We start from the raw sequence: 19,739 nt of genomic DNA on the forward strand, positions 1-19,739 counted from the left end.
GGGTGGTCAGGAAAAGAAGCCATGTGTCCTGGTAAACTGTCGTGATTTGGATGCATGAGACAGCAGCGAGCAGAAGTGGCCCAGGTGGGGCCCAGCTCTGCACGTAAAGCTCGGTGTGCCAAGCACCGTCTTCACACCATGTGGCTACCTCGTTCTCAATTCCAGAAATTTGAGGGGAGGATGGAAAGGGTGAATAATCTGCTTGGTTTGGGGGGATTTTTCTGGACACCCCTCCCCACACTTAAGAGATGGGAATATGGTAAGTCCCCTACATATGAACAAGTTCTGTTCCGAGAGCATGTTCATAAGGCCAATTTGTTCATAAGTCCAACAAAGTTAGCCTAGGTACCCAACTAACACAGTCAGCTATACTGTACTATAATAGGTTTATAATACTTTTCACACAAATAATACATAAAAAAATAAGGAAGACATTTTTAATCTTACAGTACAGTGCCTTGAAAAGGACGGTAGTCCAGGACAACAGCTGGCACACAGGGGCTGGCATCGAGTGAACAGGCAAGAAGAGTTACTGACTGGAGGAGGGAGAGGAGGACGTTGGTGGAACGCACGTTTGCATCTTTGAAAGTTCACAACTTGAAGGTTCATATGTAGGGGACTTACCATACGGGTTCAAGGCTTCTGTAATTAATATTCCTTCCCCTATTGCCTTTCTTGAGCTTTACATGGTCTTACAGAGCCACTCAATTCCCCTTAGAATGATCATGGGATCTATTTAACTCTGATATTTCTCTGACTTACCAGTAGCAGCTAGACCTTGTGGGGAGGGCAGAACCTGACGGAGGAAGGAAAGATGGGAGATCACGGGGAGGATGGTGACCCAGGGAAAACACATCTCAGGATTTTTCTCGGAAGCCACGTGGTCAGGAGTGTGGTCAACTTCAAAGGTGATTCAGGGAGCCATGTGGAAACCAGCCTTCAAGCCTAGATCCTGCAGTAGAGATCGGGAGGTGAAGCTTAATTCCAAACCCAATGCAGTGGAGGTGCTGAGCCACTGATGATATGGTTAGTACCTCAATCAAAGTTGGTTTCTTAAAAAATGGGACAAGAGAGACATCTGCATTTGTGACCTTTGTGAATATAGACATACATATAGGTATTTAGCAACTGTGGCTCATTCTACACTTTTTACTGTTTTGTAAACTGTGGGTTTTTTTTTTTTTTTCATTTAACAATATATCATGAGAAAGAAAAACGAAGCTGGAGGAATCAGGCTCTGGGACTTCAGACTATACTACAAAGCTACAGTAATCAAGACAATATGGTACTAGCACAAAAACAAAAATATAGATCAATGGAACAGGATAGAAAGCCCAGAGATAAACCCACACACATATGGTCACCTTATTTTTGATAAAGGAGGCAAGAATATACAATGGAGAAAAGACAGCCTCTTCAATAAGTGGTGCTGGGAAAACTGGACAGCTACATGTAAAAAAATGAAATTAGAACACACCCTAACACCATACACACAAAAAAACTCAAAATGGATTAAAGACCTAAATGTAAAGCCAGACACTATAAAACTCTTAGAGGAAAACAAAGGCAGAACACTCTATGACATAAATCACAGCAAGATCCTTTTTGACCCACCTCCTAGAGAAATGGAAATAAAAACAAAAATAAACAAATGGGACCTAATGAAACTTAAAAGCCTTTGCACAGCAAAGGAAACCATAAGCAAGATGAAAAGACAACCCTCAGAATGGGAGAAAATATTTGCAAATGAAGTAACCGACAAAGGATTAATCTCCAAAATTTACAAGCAGCTCATGCAGCTCAATATCAAAAAAACAAACAACCCCATCCAAAAATGGGCAGAAGACCTAAATAGACATTTCTCCAAAGAAGACATACAGATGGCCAAGAAGCACATGAAAAGTTGCTCAACATCACTAATTATTAGAGAAATGCAAATCAAAACTACAATGAGGTATCACCTCACACCAGTTAGAATGGGCATCATCAGAAAATCTACAAACAGCAAATGCTGGAGAGGGTGTGGAGAAAAGGGAACACTCTTGCACTGTTGGTGGGAATGTAAATTGATATAGCCACTATGGAGAACAGTATGGAGGTTCCTTAAAACACTAAAAATAGAACTACCATATGACCCAGCAATCCCACTACTGGGCATATACCCTGAGAAAACCATAATTCAAAAAGAGTCATGTAGCACAATGTTCACTGAAGCTCTATTTACAATAGCCAGGACATGGAAGCAACCTAAGTGTCCATCGACAGATGAATGGATAAAGAAGATGTGGCATGTATATACAATGGAATATTACTCAGCCATAAAAAGGAACGAAATTGAGTTATTTGTGGTGAGGTGGATGGACCTAGATAGAGTCTGTCATACAGAGTGCAGTCAGAAAGAGAAAAACAATTACCGTATGCTAACACATATATATGGAATGTAAAAAAGAAAAGAAAAGAAAAGGTTCTGAAGAACTTAGGGACAGGAAAGGAATAAAGACACAGCCATAGAGCATGGACTTGAGGACATGGGGAGGGGGAAGGGTAAGCTGGGATGAAGTGAGAGAGTGGCATGGACATATATACACTACCAAATGTAAAATAGACAGCTAGTGGGAAGCAGCCGCATAGCATAGGGAGATCAGCTCGGTGCTTTCTGACCACCTAGAGGGGTGGGATAGGGAGGGTGGGAGGGAGACGCAAGAGGGAGGAAATATGGGGATATATGTATACATATAGTGGATTCACTTTGTTATAAAGCAGAAACTAACACACTATTGTAAAGCAATTATACTCCAATAAAGATGTTAAAAAATATATATATACCATGAACCTCTATATCAATATTTGTCATTTTGTCATTTAGCAGATGCATAGTCTTAAAATGTATTTCATTATATTCCATTGTTTTCAAATTTTCACTGTAAAACACAGTATGGAGCTGAACATCCATCTTTTTCCACTGCCCCAACATTCTGCTGCAATCATACAACATTCCCATATGGGTTTGTTCTAGACTGTTCTGTGCCATCTACCCTTCACGCTGGTAATACAGCATGTTGTTTTCATTATTATAATTTTGTTATGTATTTCTCCACCTCCAAATGCCTGACTCTAATTTAAAAACTTCTAGGCTGTTCTCATAACTTTTCTATTCCAGATGCATTTTTTTCTTCAGTTTGAAAACTCCCACAAAAAATCTGGTAGGTTCCTATTGGAATTTCTTATTTATTGATTCATTTGTGTAGAATCAAGCTACTAAATAGTAGTGGGACTTCCCACCAGGAACACAGCATATTTCTGTTTATTCATATCTTCCTGTGTCCCGAACAATTTTAACTTTTTCTTCATATCCAAAGTCTGACATTTTCTAACTGGTTAGCCCTGGTATATAAAAATGCTTTTGAATTTTGCTTTTTTTTTTTTTTAAATCCTCTCTGTTTTTTTTCTTTTGGAGTGCTTCTCTTTTTCATACTGGTTCATGTATTAATTAGAATTTCCCAGGTTCCAAAGAAGCAATCGCTTCTGGTGATGGTGGTAAGAAGGTAAGAAACACAGAAACAGCTAAAGAGTTGGATGTTATGGAGGAAAAGAAGTTGACAGAGAATTCAAAATCAAGGTCTCTCAAATGACCCGATTAAATGTCCTTCCCTCAACTGTAGGTTCCAGTAATCGCAGCCCACACACTACCAAGGTCACGACTCAGACCCTCCCGATACCGCGAGCTTTTCCCTGCCTCAGCATTTGCTACACACAGCTTCCTCCTGGCTTTTTCTAACTTCCTCCCACTATCAACTCCTAAGTTTCTCTGTGTGTTTGCATCCATACTCTCAGGGAGAGAGGGTGAAGTTCTTTGTTTAATCACAAGCCTTCCTGCTGAGGACCCTAGACTAGACCCAGCACTAATTGGTTATTCGGCCTTCAGATCGGCTGCTCCAAAGCCATCCGCTCTGACCACAGTACAGGACGGCTCATAGTACAGATCGGGGCTTCTCAAACAAGAAGGCACACACAAATCATCAAGGTAGCCTCTTTAACGCAGATTCCCTTGACCCCACAGACATCTTCGCTTTGGGGGAGGGGCACAGCTGGAAGAGGGCCATGGAAGGGTCCTCCAAAGAATCAATACTCAAAGCGGGGTCCAGCAGCAGCAATATCCCCTGGGAGCTTGTTAGAAATGCAAATTCTGGGCCGCACTGCACTCCTGTTGAACCAGAATTGGTGCAGGCAAGCCCAGCAATATTTGTTTCAACGTCCTCTCCAGGTGATTCGTGTCATACGAAGGTCTGAGAAACAAGGTTCTAAAGCAGGGCCTCTTCCCGCCCTCTTCACTGGTATATTATCAGTAAGGACTGTTTCTAGTTCACAAGACAGAAACTCATCTCATACGGGCTTAAGGGAGAAAAAGGGATGTATTAGCTCACGTAAGCGAAGAGTTTGTGAGTATGCAGATTTAGCATCGCTGGAGCTGGGGCCAACCGCAGTCCATGGACCAAACCGGCCCACTGCCCGTTTCTGTAAGTAAAGCTTGATGGGAACACAGCCACACACATTCTTTCAGGAATCGTCTATGGCTGCTTCTGCACTGCGACAGCAGACTTGAGTAGTTGTGACAAAGACATGAGCGTCCACAAAGCCTAAAGTATTTACAGAAAAAGTTTGCTGAGCCCTGCTCTTAAGCATGGGGCCCAGGACAGGGACCCCTCCTGCCCAGATGTGAGTGAATGATAGCAGTGACGGATGCACAGCCTGTGGGCTGTTATACCTTGTTCATTCAAGGGCAGGAAAGCCAGTAGTTTTAATGCTCAACCATGATGCACACACATTTATGTATATATGTACACAAACGTGTGTGTATACACTTGCACACACATATATGTATATGTATAAATATTATATATTATTAAATAGATATAAAGCATCCCTTTATGCTCAATTAATGCATTGCCTAGTGCAGATTTATATAGCAATATTTGAAGCACTTCACCTACCATCCCTGAAGTGTAGATTCCTAATTAGGGTGTATGGCATACAGAAATATATATTTTGTCTCTGTCCACAGTTCCTGGCTCACAGCTGCTAAAAACCTTGGAATCTCTGGAGTGATCAGCGTCTTTTCTATGCTAATAAGATGACTGGTGGCTGGGGGCCCCTAGGCAGCTTCAGGATGGTGGCAGGTCTCCAGAAAGATCAAGACATGATTAGAGGGCTGGAACTTTCAACCCTACTCCCTGACCTCCACGGAGGGGACAGGGGCTGGAGATGGAGTTCAGTCACCAATGGCCGGTGATTTAATCAATCATGTCCATGAAATGGAACATCCATAAAAACCTTGAAATGGAGAGGTTCAGAGAGCTTCAGGGTTAGTGAATACACTGAGAGGCTGGGAGGGTGGTGAGCCAGAGAGAGCGTAGAAACTCTGCTACCCCCACTACATCCCTGTACCTCGCCCTGTGCATCTCTTCCATCCAGCTGTGCCTACATTGTATCCTTTACAGTAAACTGGTAAACAGAAATCAAGTGCTTCTGTGAGTTCTGTGACCCGTTCTAACAAATTATGAACCTGAGGAGGGAGTTGAGGGGTAATTAGTGTCAGAATCAAACTGACACCCAGTTGGGTATCCAGAGATTTGGAAAACATCTCAGAGGGGGCCTCAAACATTAACTTTAATCTACATTATCCCAGGAGTAAATTACTTTGTAACTCATCTATAATACACTGTTAATTCAGAAGTTTTTGAAGATAAGTTATAGATGCTGTAACCGTAGCCACAGAACTTGTAAAAATGAGCTGGGGGCTTCCCTGGTGGCGCAGTGGTTAAGAGTCCGCCTGCCGATGCAGGGGACACGGGTTCGTGCCCCGGTTTGGGAAGATCCCACATGCCGCGGAGCGGCTGGGCCTGTGAGCCATGGCCGCTGAGCCTGCGCGTCCGGAGCCTGTGCTCCACAACGGGAGAAGCCACAACAGTGAGAGGCCCGCGTACCGCAAAAAAAAAAAAAAACCAAACAAAAAAAAAATGAGCTGAAGTTGCTGGTCTTGTTGAAGTCTACACGAAGTCCTTCTTTAGGTGGGGGATTTGTGGACATTGAGGGGAGAGCCAAGTTTCGCAGCACAGTTGGTGCAGGGAGAAGCAGAGAAATCACTAGATTTAGCATTACTTCAGCAGTTCATGGAGCCGGGGCGACCGTGTGACTATAACCCACACCCAGAGCAGAAACTCGGCAAATAGCAGAAATCCTAAGAAGGACATTGTGGGGTTTTAAAAAATATTTATTTATTTATTTACTTATTTAGGCCACACTGCGCCTTAGTTACGGCATACAGGATTTTATTTTATTTTATTTTATTTTATTTTGAATTTTATTTATTTTTTATACAGCAGGTTCTTATTAGTTACCTATTTTACACATATTAGTGTATATATGTCAACCCCAATTGCCCAATTCATCACACCACCACCACCACCCCTGCCACTTTCCCCTCTTGGTGTCCATATGTTTGTTCCCTACATCTGTGCCTCTATTTCTGCCCTGCAAACCAGTTCATCTGTACCATTTTTCTAGGTTCCACATATATGCGTTAATATATGATATCTGTTTTTCTCTTTCTGACTTACTAGATCCATCCACGTCTCAACAAATGACTCTAGATCCATCCACGTCTAGATCCATCCACGTCTCAACAAATGACTCAATTTCGTTCCTTTTTATTATGGCTGAGTAATACTCCATTGTATATATGTACCACAACTTCTTTATCCATTCACCTGTCAATGGGCATTTACGTTGCTTCCATGACCTGGCTATTGTAAATAGTGCTGCAATGAACATTGGGGTGCACGTGTCTTTTTGAATTATGGTTTTCTCTGGGTATATGCCCAGCCGTGAGATTGCTGGGTCATATGGTAATTCTATTTTTAGTTTTTTAAGGAACCTCCATACTGTTCTCCATAGTGGCTGTATCAATTTACATTCCCACCAACAGTGCAAGAGTGTTCCCTTTTCTCCACACCCTCTCGAGCATTTGTTGTTTGTAGATTTTCTGATGATGCCCATTCTAACTGGTGTGAGGTGATACCTCATTGTAGTTTTGATTTGCATTTCTCTAATAATTAGTGAAGTTGAGCAGCTTTTCATGTGCTTCTTGGCCATCTGTATGTCTTCTTTGGAGAAATGTCTATTTAGGTCTTCTGCCCATTTTTGGATTGGGTTGTTTGTTTTTTTAATATTGAGCTGCATGAGCTGTTTATATATTTTGGAGATTAATCCTTTGTCCGTTGATTCCTTTGCAAATATTTTCTCCCATTCTGAGGGTTGTCTATTTGTCTTGTTTATGGTTTCCTTTGCTGTGCAAAAGCTTTGAAGTTTCATTAGGTCCCATTTGTTTATTTTTGCTTTTATTTCCATTACTTTAGGAGGTGGATCAAAAAAGATCTTGCTGTGATTTATGTCAAAGAGTGTTCTTCCTATGTTTTCCTCTAAGAGTTTTATAGTGTCCGGTGTTACATTTAGGTCTCAAATCCATTTTGAGTTTATTTTGGTGTATGGTGTTAGGGAGTGTTCTAATTTTATTCTTTTACATGTAGCTGTCCAGTTTTCCCAGCACCACTTATTGAAGAGACTGTCTTTTCTCCCCTGTACATCCTTGCTTCCTTTGTCATAGATTAGTTGACCATAGGTGTGTGGGTTTACCTCTGGGCTTTCTATCTTGTTCCATTGATCTATGTTTCTGTTTTCGTGCCAGTACCATATTGTCTTGATTACCGTAGCTTTGTACTGTAGTCTGAAGTCAGGGAGTCTGATTCCTCCAGCTCCGTTTTTTACCCTCAAGACTGCTTTGGCTATTCGGCGTCTTTTGTGTCTCCATACAAATTTTAAGATTTTTTTGTTCTAGTTCTGTAAAAAATGCCATTGGTAATTTGATAGGGATTGCAGTGAATCTGTAGATTGCTTTGGGTAGTATAGTCGTTTTCACAATATTGATTCTTCCATCCAAGAACATAGTATATCTCTCCATCTGTTGGTATCATCTTTAATTTCTTTTATCAGTGTCTTATAGTTTTCTGCATACAGGTCTTTTGTCTCCCTAGGTATGTTTACTCCTAGGTATTTTATTCTTTTTCTTGCAGTGGTAAATGGGAGTGTTTCCTTAATTTCTCTTTCAGATTTTTCATCATTACTGTATAGGAATGCAAGAAATTTCTGTGCATTAATTTTGTGTCCTGCAACTTTACCAAATTCATTGATTAGCTCTAGTAGTTTTCTGGTGGCATCTTTAGGATTCTCTATGTATAGTATCACGTCATCTGCAAACAGTGACAGTTTTACTTCTTCTTTTCCAATTTGTATTCCTTTTATTTCTTTTTCTTCTCTGATTGCCATAGCTAGGACTTCCAAAACTATGTTGAATAACAGTGGTGAGAGTGGACATCCTTGTCTTGTTCCTGATCTTAGAGGAAATGCTTTCAGTTTTTCACCATTGAGAATGATGTTTGCTGTGGGTTTGTCATATATGGCCTTTATTATGTTGAGGTAGGCTCCCTCTGTGCCCACTTTCTGGAGAGTTTTTATCATAAATGGGTGTTGAATTTTTTCAAAAGCTTTTTCTGCATCTATTGAAATGGTCATATAGTTTTTATTCTTCAATTTGTTAATATGGTGTACCACATTGATTGATTTGCATATATTGAAGAATCCCCGCATCCCTGGGATAAACCCCACGTGATCATGATGTATGATCCTTTTAATGTGTTGTTGAATTCTGTTTCCTACTATTTTGTTGAGGATTTTTGCATCTATATTCATCAATGATATTTTCTTTTTTTGTAGTATCTTTGTCTGGTTTTGGTATCAGGGTGATGGTGGCCTCATAGAATGAGTTTGGGAGTGTTCCTTTCTCTGCAATTTTTTGGAAGAGTTTGAGAAGGATGGGTGTTAGCTCTTCTCTAAATGCTTGACAGAATTCACCTGTGAAGCCATCTGGTCCTGGACTTTTGTTTGTTGGAAGATTTTTAATCACAGTTTCAATTTCATTACTTGTGAATGGTCTGTTCATATTTTTTGTTTCTTCCTGGTTCAGTCTTGGAAGGTTATACGTTTCTAAAAATTTGTCCATTTCTTCCAGGTTGTCCATTTTATTGGCATAGAGTTGCTTGTAGCAGTCTCTTAGGATGCTTTGTATTTCTGAAGTGTCTGTTTTAACTTCTCCTTTTTCATTTCTAATTTTATTGATTTGAGTCCTATCCCTCTTTTTCTTGATGAGTCTGGCTAATGGTTTATCAATTTTGTTTACCTTCTCAAAGAACCAGCTTTTAGTTTTATTGATCTTTGCTATTGTTTTCTTTGTTTCCATTTCATTTATTTCTCTCTGATCTTTATGATTTCTTTCCTGCTGCTAACTTTGGGCTTTGTTTGTTCTTCTTTCTCTAGGTCCTTTAGGTGTAAGGTTAAATTGTTTCAGATTTTTCTTGTTTGTTGAGGTAGGCTTGTATAGCTATAAACTTCCCTCTTAGAACTGCTCTTGCTGCATCCCATAGGTTTTGGATTGTTGTGTTTTCATTGTCATTTGTCTGTAGGTATTTTTTGATTTCCTCTTTGATTTCTTCAGTGATATCCTGCTTATTTAGTAATGTATTGTTTAGTCTCCATGTGTTTGTTTTTCTTACTTTTTTTTCCTGTAATTCCTTTCTAATCTCATAGCCTTGTGGTCAGAAAAGATGCTTGATATGATCTCAATTTTCTTAAATCTACTGAGGTTTGATTTGTGACCCAAGATGTGATGTATCTTGGAGAATGTTCTGTGCACACTTGAGAAGAAAGTGTAATCTGCTGTGTTTGGATGGAATGTCCTATAAGTATCAACAAAATCTCTCTGGTCTATTGTGTCATTTAAAGCTTCTGTTTCCTTATTTATTTTCACTTTGGATGATCTGTCCATTGGTGTGAGTGAGGTGTTAAAGTCCCCCACTATTATTGTGTTGCTGTCAATTTCCTCTTTTATACCTGTTAGCAGTTGCCTTATGTATTGACGTGCTCCTATGTTGGATGCATATATATTTACAATTGTTATATCTTCTTCTTGGATTGATCCCTTGATCATTATGTAGTATCCTTCCTTGTCTCTTGTAACATTCTTTATTTTAAAGTCTATTTTATCTGATATGAGTATTGCTACTCCAGCTTTCTTTTGATTTCCATTTGCATGGAATATCTTTTTCCATCCCCTCACTTTCAGTCTCTATGTGTCCCTAGGTCTGAAGTGGGTCTCTTGTAGACAGCATATATATGGGTTTTGTTTTTGTATTCATTCAGCCAGTCTGTGTCTTTTGGTTAGAGCATTTAATCCATTTACATTTAAGGTAATTATCGATATGTATGTTCCTATGACAATTTTCTTAAGTGTTTTGGGTTTGTTTTTGTAGGTCCTTCTCTTCTCTTGTGTTTCCCACTTAGAGATGTTCCTTTAGCATTTGTTGTAGAGGTGGTTTGGTGGTGCTGAATTCTCTTAGCTTTTGCTTGTCTGTAAAGCTTTTGATTTCTCTATGGAATCTGAATGAGATCCTTGCTGGGTAGAGTAATCTTGGTTGTAGGTTCTTCCCTTTAATCACTTTAAGTATACCATGCCACTCCCTTCTGGCTTGTACAGTTTCTGCTGAGAAATCAGCTGTTAACTTTATGGGAATTCCCTTGCATGTTATTTGTCGTTTTTCCCTTGCTGCTTTCAATAATTTTTCTTTGTCTTTAATTTTTGCCAATTTGATTACTATGTGTCTCGGCGTGTTTCTCCTTGGGTTTATCCTGTATGGGACTTCCTGCACTTCCTGGACTTGGGTGTCTATTTCCTTTCCCACCTTAGGGAAGTTTTCAACTATAATCTCTTCAAATATTTTCTCAGGTCCTTTCTCTCTCTTCTCCTTCTGGGACCCCTATAATGCAAACGTTGTTGCGTTTAATGTTGTCCCAGAGGTCTCTTAGGCTGTCTTCATTTCTTTTCATTCTTTTTTCTTTATTCTGTTCCGCAGCAATGAATTTCACCATTCTGTCTTCCAGGTCACTTATCTGTTCTTCTGCCTCAGTTATTCTGCTATTGATTCCTTCTAGTGTAGTTTTCATTTCAGTTATTGTATTGTTCATCTCTGTTTGTTTGTTCTTTAATTCTTCTAGGTCTTTGTTAAACATTTCTTACATCTTCTCAATCTTTGCCTCCATTCTTTTTCCGAGGTCCTGGATCATCTTCGCTATCATTATTCTGAATTCTTTTTCTGGAAGGTTGCCTATCTCCACTTCATTTAGTTGTTTTTCTGGGGTTTTATCTTGTTCCTTCATCTGGTACATAGCCCTCTGCCTTTTCATCTTGTCTGTCTTTCTGTGAATGTGGTTTTTGTTCCACAGGCTGCAGGATTGTAGTTCTTCTTGCTTCTGCTGTCTGCCCTCTGGTGGATGAGGCTATCTAAGAGGCTTGTGTAAGTTTCCTGATGGGAGGGACCGGTGGTGGGTAGAGCTGACTGTTGCTCTGGTGGGCAGAGCTCAGTAAAACTTTAACGCACTTGACTGTTGATGGGTGGGGCTGAGTTCCCTCTCTGCTGGTTGTTTGGCCTGAGGCAACCCAACACTGGAGCCTACCTGGGCTCTTTGGTGGGGCTAATGGTGGACTCTGGGAGGGCTCATGCCAAGGAGCACTTCCCAGAATTTCTGCTGCCAGTGTCCTTGTCCTCAAGGTGAGCCACAGCCACCCCCTGCATCTGCAGGAGACACTCCAACACTAGCAGGTACGTCTGGTTCAGTCTTCCCTGGGGTCACTGCTCCTTCCCCTGGGTCCTGACGCACACACTACTTTGTGTGTGTCCTCCAAGAGTGGAGTCTCTGTTTCCCACAGTCCTGTTGAAGTCCTGCAATCAAATCCCACGAGCCTTCAAAGTCTGATTCTCTAGGAATTCCTCCTCCCGTTGCCGGACCCCCAGGTTGGGAAGCCTGACGTGGGGCTCAGAGCCTTCACACCAGTGGGTGGACTTCTGTGTTATAAGTGTTCTCCAGTTTGTGAGTCACCCACCCAGCAGTTACGGGATTTGATTTTACTGTGATTGCACCCCTCCTACCACCTCTTTGTGGCTTCTCCTTTGTCTTTGGATGTGGGGTATCTTTTTTGGTGAGTTCCAGTGTCCTCCTGTCGATGACTGTCCAGCAGCTAGTTGTGATTCTGGTGTTCTCACAAGAGGGAGTGAGAGCACGTCCTTCTGCTCCACCATCTTGGTTCCTCTTCCCCTCATTATTCTTATGTAAGGTCCAAGATGCTACAAACACTGGCTGAAATTGTGTAATACATTTTGAAAACCTCGCCAGGGAGGCTGGCTTGAGTCATACAGGTCCACAGAAAAATTAGTGGGAAGGACAAGAGAATTTCAGTTAAAATCAGTGACTGGGGACTTTACGGGCTGAAGAGGAAATGTCCATCCTTTGGGGTTTTAATCCATTGCCACAGCTCTCCTCAAAGTCCTTGGTGAGATTATTAGCAAAACAAGTGACCTCATTAATCAAATGGGTTAATACTCTCCCCATGCTTTCCTTAATTGCTATTCTCACTTTCAGGAGAGGCGTTCTCAAGCCAAACTGAGCCCCCAGAGCCTCCAGTATCAATGCCACAAGAAGCCCGGTATGCTCGGAAAGCAATTACAAAGATCACCGCAGAGGATGTGCTGCCTAGCTGGCCTCCACCTCCAGAGGGTCCCCACCTGAGCGCAGGTCCTAAGTGCCCCATCCCTTTGGCACTGCTCTCCAACCCAACCAGAAATCCAAGAAGGTCCGTCATCATCATCCTCTCCCTACAGATGATATTTTAATTTGAAGACATGTTCTATTTCCATTTTATTCATTGAGTTTATATGATTTGAATACTTTTAATTCTGTTCCAAGCACAAGAGATACAGTAGTAAACATAACAGAGCAAAATCATGGCTCCATGGGGCGTACGTTCCACTTGGTGGGTTTCTTCATACAACCTTGACTGTTGTTTGTTTGTCTGAGAAAGCGGCCCTTTTCTATCACATGCTACCCAGCATTTACCCCTGTTGAACTTAAGGATAGGGACATTTTCTCACTCAAATTTGTTCCTCCAATGCCTAGGACAGTAGCTGGCATAGAAGTTGCATCAATTAGGAACTGTATTTGGTTATAAGTAACAGGGACCCCCTCTTCCCCAAAATACACTGGTTTAAATCAAATAATGATTTTTTTTTTCAATTATTTAATGCAGAAGTAGGAAGTGCAGGGTATGTCGTATTATCTCCCCAAGACCATTAATGTGTGAGCCACCCCGGAAAACAACTTAGCATTTATAAAATTAATTATACATTTACCATATGACTCAGGAGTCCCAGTCCTCGAGGAAAGAAAACTTCTGTTAACACAAAAGCCCAGAAACAAATGTTTCTAGCAACTCTACTCATATTTGCCAAACACTAGAAACAACTCGAATGCTCTTCCGCAGGTGAATAAGAAAGTGGTACATCTACCCAATGGAAGACTACTCAGCAATGAAAAGGACAAAACGATTGATGCACGCAACAACTCTGATGGCTCTTGAAGCCAATATGCCAAGTGGTAGAAGCCAGTCTCAAAAGTTTACATATCGTATGATTCTGTTTACATGACATTCTTGAAAAGACAAAGCTACAGAGATGAAAACAAATCAGGGATTGCCAGAGGAAAGAGAGTCACTGTAAAGGGACAGCACGAGGGAACACCTTGGGGTGAAGGAATTATTCTCTACCCTGATTATGGTAGTGGTTACACAAATCTATACATGCGTTAAAAGGTATACAACTGTGCATCCAAAACAAAAAAGCCAATTCTATTCTAGAAGGCTTTTTTAATGCAGAATCCCTGGGAAGGGTTTAACCTTCCATGTTAGCCCAGCTTGCGGTCCATTCAAGTGTACTGAATTAGGAAAAAATAAAGTTAAGTGGTTTCCTGCCTAGAAATCTTGTGTTCTCTCGAATGGGGAGTATTTACCCGTGAAACACACACACTCTGTGTTGGTGGAACTTTGAGGGGTGAACAGCAGCAGACCAGAGGCCTGGGATGGACCTGGGACAAAGGGAAGTGGAGGCCGGTAGCAGCAGAGGGGGAAGGGACGAATATTTGGAGAGGGGAAATTTCCCTCTCCAAATACTTTAGAGGGAAGTGACTCCTGAAAGAGGGGGGTAAAGGGCTAGATCCTTCTGTTACCTGATGGGGGGGAATGTCTGTTGACAGTTGTTTATACATATTTACCTGTCTGTCTACCCCACTAGACTGTCAGCCCTCTGAGGGCAGGGACAGATCTCATTCACCTCTGAATCATCAATATGCCCAGCCTGGCACACAGCAGGTAGTCACCACTATTTGTTGGATTAAAAACAAAAAGAAGGAAGGAAGAAAAGGAGGCAGAGAGGGAGGGAAGGAAGAAATACACCTGATTCTTCCTTTGGTGATGAGGTCATATGACGGAACCAACCAACGCAGAGCAACCCCTGGGCAGACTATTACACAAGTCCACCTTAGACTTCATCAAGACCCCACCCTAACTGCCCAAGGCACGGGAAGGCACTGCCATTTTAGCAGGAGAAACTGGGACACAGTGTAAATATTAACAGAAGAACTGTTAAACACATTAGATATAATTTCTTTGGGATCCTTTCCAATTCTAAAATTCTAGTAATAATAAAAAAAAATCCTTGGTTAGAACCCATTTCCACGTTCTAGATTGAATTCCTTATATTCACAACTGAATGTTTGGGGAATTCATAAAAGGAGAAATGGAAAACTTCATGTGTTCCTACGGTCTGTTCCCTGTGTCTCATCATCCCCTCTGATCATCACCCCCCTCCACCTCCACCTCCACCTCCGCCACTTCCCTCCCCTCCATCATTCTTTTTCTGCCTCCTATATGCCCTTCAAGGTTCATCTTAGCCATAATCTCCTTCAAAAAGCCTCTGCCTTCCTTCCCAGTTAGCACTCTAGACCATTCTAAGATGACCCTCCTTTGTATTCTCAAAGCGCAGCACAGACATATCTGTATTGAAGTATTTTTCTTTCTGGACTGGAATTGTTGGTTTAGTTGCCTTTCTTTTGCCACATAAGTTGTACAGTTCGTCGAGGTCACCTCTGTATTTCCAGTGCCTACCCTAAAACATGCCTGGCATATGACAGATCCACAGAAAATATTCGATGAAACGATGAATACATGAATCTTCTAAATTATTCGAAAGCTAGACAGTGATAATTCTTTCAGATTTTGAAACTGCGGAGACTACTTTCGGGAGATGGTATTTATCGGCAAATACTGTGACGCTGACTTTTCCAACGTCAAGTTCAGTGTTAATTACCAGGCCAGAGGCCAATTGCTGGGCGAGGACTAATTGAACTTCAGATAGCAACACTACCTAAATCTCACCACTAGATGGCAGCCGTGCCCAAGGAGCAGGCGGCGCCTGCCCTCTGACCACACCCCGCCCCCCCGGCCGTCCAGGTCCAGGTCCTGCTCCTTCCGGGGGTCTCAGACCCCCACAAAAGGAGGGCCGGTTCTGGCAGGTATTGATGGCCCTGGGAACCACACCCCAAAAAGACGTTCTTTCCTGCCCTGCTGCACTCCCACTTGTTCTCGTAAATGCCACCAACCACTTCCTCCTCCGTGTCCCCGGCTCCCCTACACCCAGCCCCAATCAGGAAATTCCCAATGCCTCCAGGGCGTTCTGATTCCCCACGCAGGACCCGACCCGGCTGCCGTCTCCACACTGTCTGCTCAATTAACACGTACTGAGAAAGAAAGGGGCAGTATCTCCTTGAGTGTCCCCCAAGGAAATACGGCATCTCGAGAACTGTCATGTAGGAGAAATAGAAACAGTTGAGGGAGAAGACCGACAGATAGACAAGGAACAAGAGCGTCTCAAGAGACAAGAAGAGAAAAGCAAAGATGCAGGTGCTTTAGGAAATGGCCTCGTGGCTTAGAGAGTGGGATGCTTGACCAGCCAGAGAGATTGGTTAGGAAGACGCTTGACTTAACCGAATTTCTCAAGAAGACCAAGGGGTCAGACCGGGAGAGATTTAGGGCCAGAGTCCTATTTTCTTGGCCAGGGCACCCCCGACGGGAAAGGAAGGAAGGCAGAGGTTAACACAGGGGGCGGGGGAGCAGGTGGAAGGTGGTGGCCTCTCCCTGGGGCTGCCTGATCTAAGCAATTGCTTGGCATGATTTCCCCAGGCCCTGGAAAGCTAAAAGGCTTCTCCCGTCTTGGTGGCCGGTCCCAGCAGTACCACTGAGAAGCATACACAAAATGCAGCCCTGCCTGTGTCGCGGGTCTACTCTGAGGACCCAACAGCACGAGGCAAAAGGCCTCTGTACATTGTAAGATGGCTTGTGGATGTTCACTTGGCCATTTATTCCACATTGCCTGGCACCTCTGTGCCAAGACCCTGTCCTAGGATCACCGGCTGCAGCAGAAGTCAAGACCCAGCCCTTGCAGAAAAGAGGAAAATGTTAAATGACACCATTTAAGATCTGCACTTTAGCGCAGTTTCCAATTTCCATTTCTCTTACAGGAAGTCTCCAGTTGTCTGAAGCAGCCAGCCAGGTCCGGAATGTGGGTTCTCCAACTCACACGACCTGGAATCTTCAGTCACTAAATGGTGTGAACAGAGGCGGGAGTGACTGCTATGGAGGAGAGGGAGCTTGGGAGTCACAGCGCATAGGGCCGGCACTTGGGAGGACCCTGCTTTACGGAGACCTGACCACAAAAAGACGTTTCTGAGACAATCAGGGAAATGTGAGTGAATGGTATTAACATTAAGGAACGTTTACATTTCAAGTGAGATTATGATGGCATTGTGGTTATTGTTTTAAATAAGAGGAAGAAAGGAAGGAAGAAGGTCCTTATCTGTTACAGAGATACACATCTCCAGTGGCAAGGATTCACTAAAGAAGAGATGTCTGAGATTTCCTTTAAAATACTTTTTAAGAAAGAAGGGTGACAAATGAAAAAAAAGAAAAGAGCATTGGTCACCCCATCGAACCAGGGGTGATAGTTGGTCACCCCGTGCACCATGGGTGTGTGGACCACTAGGCTAGCCGGGTGAGGGGGGCAGAGCTAAGCCAGAGCAGCTGTGAGCTACAGGATGGGGAAGGGGGGTGCCGCCAGCCATCCCCCAGGCAGGGCCTGCGCCTGCTTTCTGCCCCCTCGATACCACAACTGCAGCAGCAGCCCTGCCTCCTGGGGACACTTGGTGTCGATTGTCCAGGGTCCAAGCTGGCTTCTCAAGCCCCCTCCTCTATCCTGCTAGGGAGGGGCCTGCAGACAGCACAGCTTCTACCTGGACCCAGATCCCCCTTAATTTGCATAGGTACATATATACACTTATATCATATGCATACATACACTATATATAATATATACATTATATCTAATATATATGTAATATATTAATCATATATCATGTATTATATGATTATATAATGTGTGAATATATATCATACAGAATATATCAATATGTACATATATTCATTAAGCACTTGCTATGTGCATTTTCTTATACAATTCTTACAAAAACTCTCTAAGGTAGCAATGATCACATTCACTTAAATGAAAAAATTAAGGCTCAGGGAAGTTAAGTAATTTGTGCAAAGCCAAATATAAGAAGAATAATATAGCTCACATCCCTAACTGACAGGAGTATGTGGGGGAATACATGAATTACTGTACATTTATAAAGTGCTTTAGACTGGTGCCCGACATGGAGGAATGCTAAATACGGATGTGTCTTTCTGATGGCTGCTACTACACTGCCTGCCACGCCCTGCAGAGGGCTGGGGGAAAGCACAGAAACCTGAACTGAGGGAAGAATGAATGATCTGATTATCTGCACTGCAAAATAATTCACCCCCGGGTTTCTTCACAAGCCAGGCCATTGAGTCTGACAAACCGATCTGAGTATAAAGGCAGAGCAAGCAACATCCTCAGAAGCCTTCAAGTCCAGCTCCCCTGGACACTCATCCCCTGATCAGAGAAGGCTTCGCTTCCACAGGAAGCCAGAGGAAAAGCCCCCTCAGCTCGACCCCCTCCAGCAGCTCGGTGGATGGCTGGCCCTCGGGGCCCTCTGCTTCTCTAGTCCTTTATCACCCATCAACCTCTGCAGAGCCTTCCCAGGCTGGAAACATCATGTTCATTTCACAAGCTACCAGGGATGGAAGATTCCCATTCCTGTCTTGGTCTTCGCTTCCTGGGGTCACTCCTGGGAGAGCCTCCCCTACAGGACACATAGCCTCCCCTACAGGCCCCCCATGTACCATTACCATAGCAGGGACCCCCCTTCACCCCGGAGCCCCCAACCAGCCAGAAGCAAGGCTTCTCATCCTTGAGTTGGTGTTAAGAGTGGAGGGTCAGCCTGGCTTTCAGGATTTTAGGCAATCTTGTTGGCTTCAGGGTACAGACCCACATCTTGAGACTGGGCAATTCAACACCTCACACCCAGCTTCCAAAAGCACAATGTGATGACTGTTAATAGAGATGGAAACCCCGCCCCACCACTGCAGTGATGTTTCTCACTCGTTTCTTATCACCATGATAAGTAACATGAAAAATACAGGGGCACAGTCAGGAAAGCCGGGAGAAGCAAGGATGAACATGCTACTTTGCCCCCAGTTCAGAGATGTCTGGGCCTGGGGTGGGGTAGGACCCTATATGCTCATCTGACCTTTGTCTGTGGGTTCCTGGTATTTTGTCACACAAGGTGTCCACCCATAGGGCTTGGGAATTCCCCAGAGGTAACCCTGCCATCTTGGAACAGAGGATGTTAAGTAAGTCTACACATGCTTTCTCCAACATCCAGAACAAACAGGGCTCCCAGGTCTCACAGCCAAGGCCTGCACTGGACAGAGCTAGTGTAGACTCTGGGTAACCCACTCTTTGGCCTGTCACCACCGCCGTCACCATCACACGCTCCAGCATCCCCGGAACTCCAGGTCTCCTGATTTCTGAGCCTGGGTCAGGAGAAGCAGCCCTGGCCCAGACACCAGCCTCATGCACATCTCCCCGAAACTTGAAGACAGACTGCAGAGAAACTTCATTAATTTTTCACAAGATTCATCTAATAGAGGCTGAGCAGAGCTGAGCTAAAGCCCTATCACAAGTACCTCTGCCAGCGGCCTGCCAAGGGTTAACCCATTAGCCCACATCCTGTGAGCTCATCATCCCCACTGGAGCCTGTTCTCGGCGGGGATTCGCTGCACAGCGGCTCCTGGATGGGGCCAGGGAGGCTTCCTCAGGCTGCCATGAGAACTTGAGCAGAAGCTCATTGCCGGCTTCCTCCTGGTGCAAGCTGTGTGTGAGCCCCAGGTCCCCCATCTTCCCCAGGGACATCAAGGACAGTAAGTAAGGAGGGGACATGTCCCTCTGCCCTTCCTTCCATTTCCCCAGAGGAACGAGCTGGTTTTAACTTTGCTTTAGAGTGTGTGTTGGGTCTGTGAACTGGAGTTAGGAGGCAGCTGTGCATGGCTGGCAAAGGGGAGGGGGCTGTGCCCTGGGAGGGCAGGGGGTGAGCCAGCCGCCAGCAGGCTAGAGGGGCTGCCCTGTGAGAACTGTGGCAGGGAGGAGGGGCTGTCCCGGCTCTGCACCTGGAGGAGGGGAAGCTGTGTGCAGGTGGCTGCTTCCACCCTGCCGGACAGCATTTGGGCTTCACCCTTCACAGCCATTGGCAGAAAGGGCTGGGCAGGA

At 43.6% G+C, this 19,739-nt stretch overlaps 1 protein-coding gene across 7 annotated transcripts in view; it reads right to left on the bottom strand.

Moving 5' to 3' along the window:
• Positions 1-19,739, bottom strand: part of ADPRM (ADP-ribose/CDP-alcohol diphosphatase, manganese dependent) — a 388,290-nt gene that overhangs the window by 247,878 nt on the left and 120,673 nt on the right. For 2 of the 7 annotated variants that reach the window (XM_079903901.1, XM_079903899.1), the window contains one exon: positions 809-952. The exons of the other annotated variants lie outside the window; for them this stretch is intronic. In XM_079903901.1, coding sequence (XP_079760027.1) covers positions 914-952 — 39 coding nt within the window. In that variant the 3' untranslated portion in view covers positions 809-913. Of the gene's footprint in view, positions 1-808; positions 953-19,739 lie in introns of those variants that run through there. 7 annotated transcript variants of the gene reach the window in all.

The sequence above is a fragment of the Stenella coeruleoalba genome (genome assembly GCF_951394435.1).
Source record: "Stenella coeruleoalba genome assembly, chromosome: 19".
Classification (NCBI taxonomy): domain Eukaryota; kingdom Metazoa; phylum Chordata; class Mammalia; order Artiodactyla; family Delphinidae; genus Stenella; species Stenella coeruleoalba.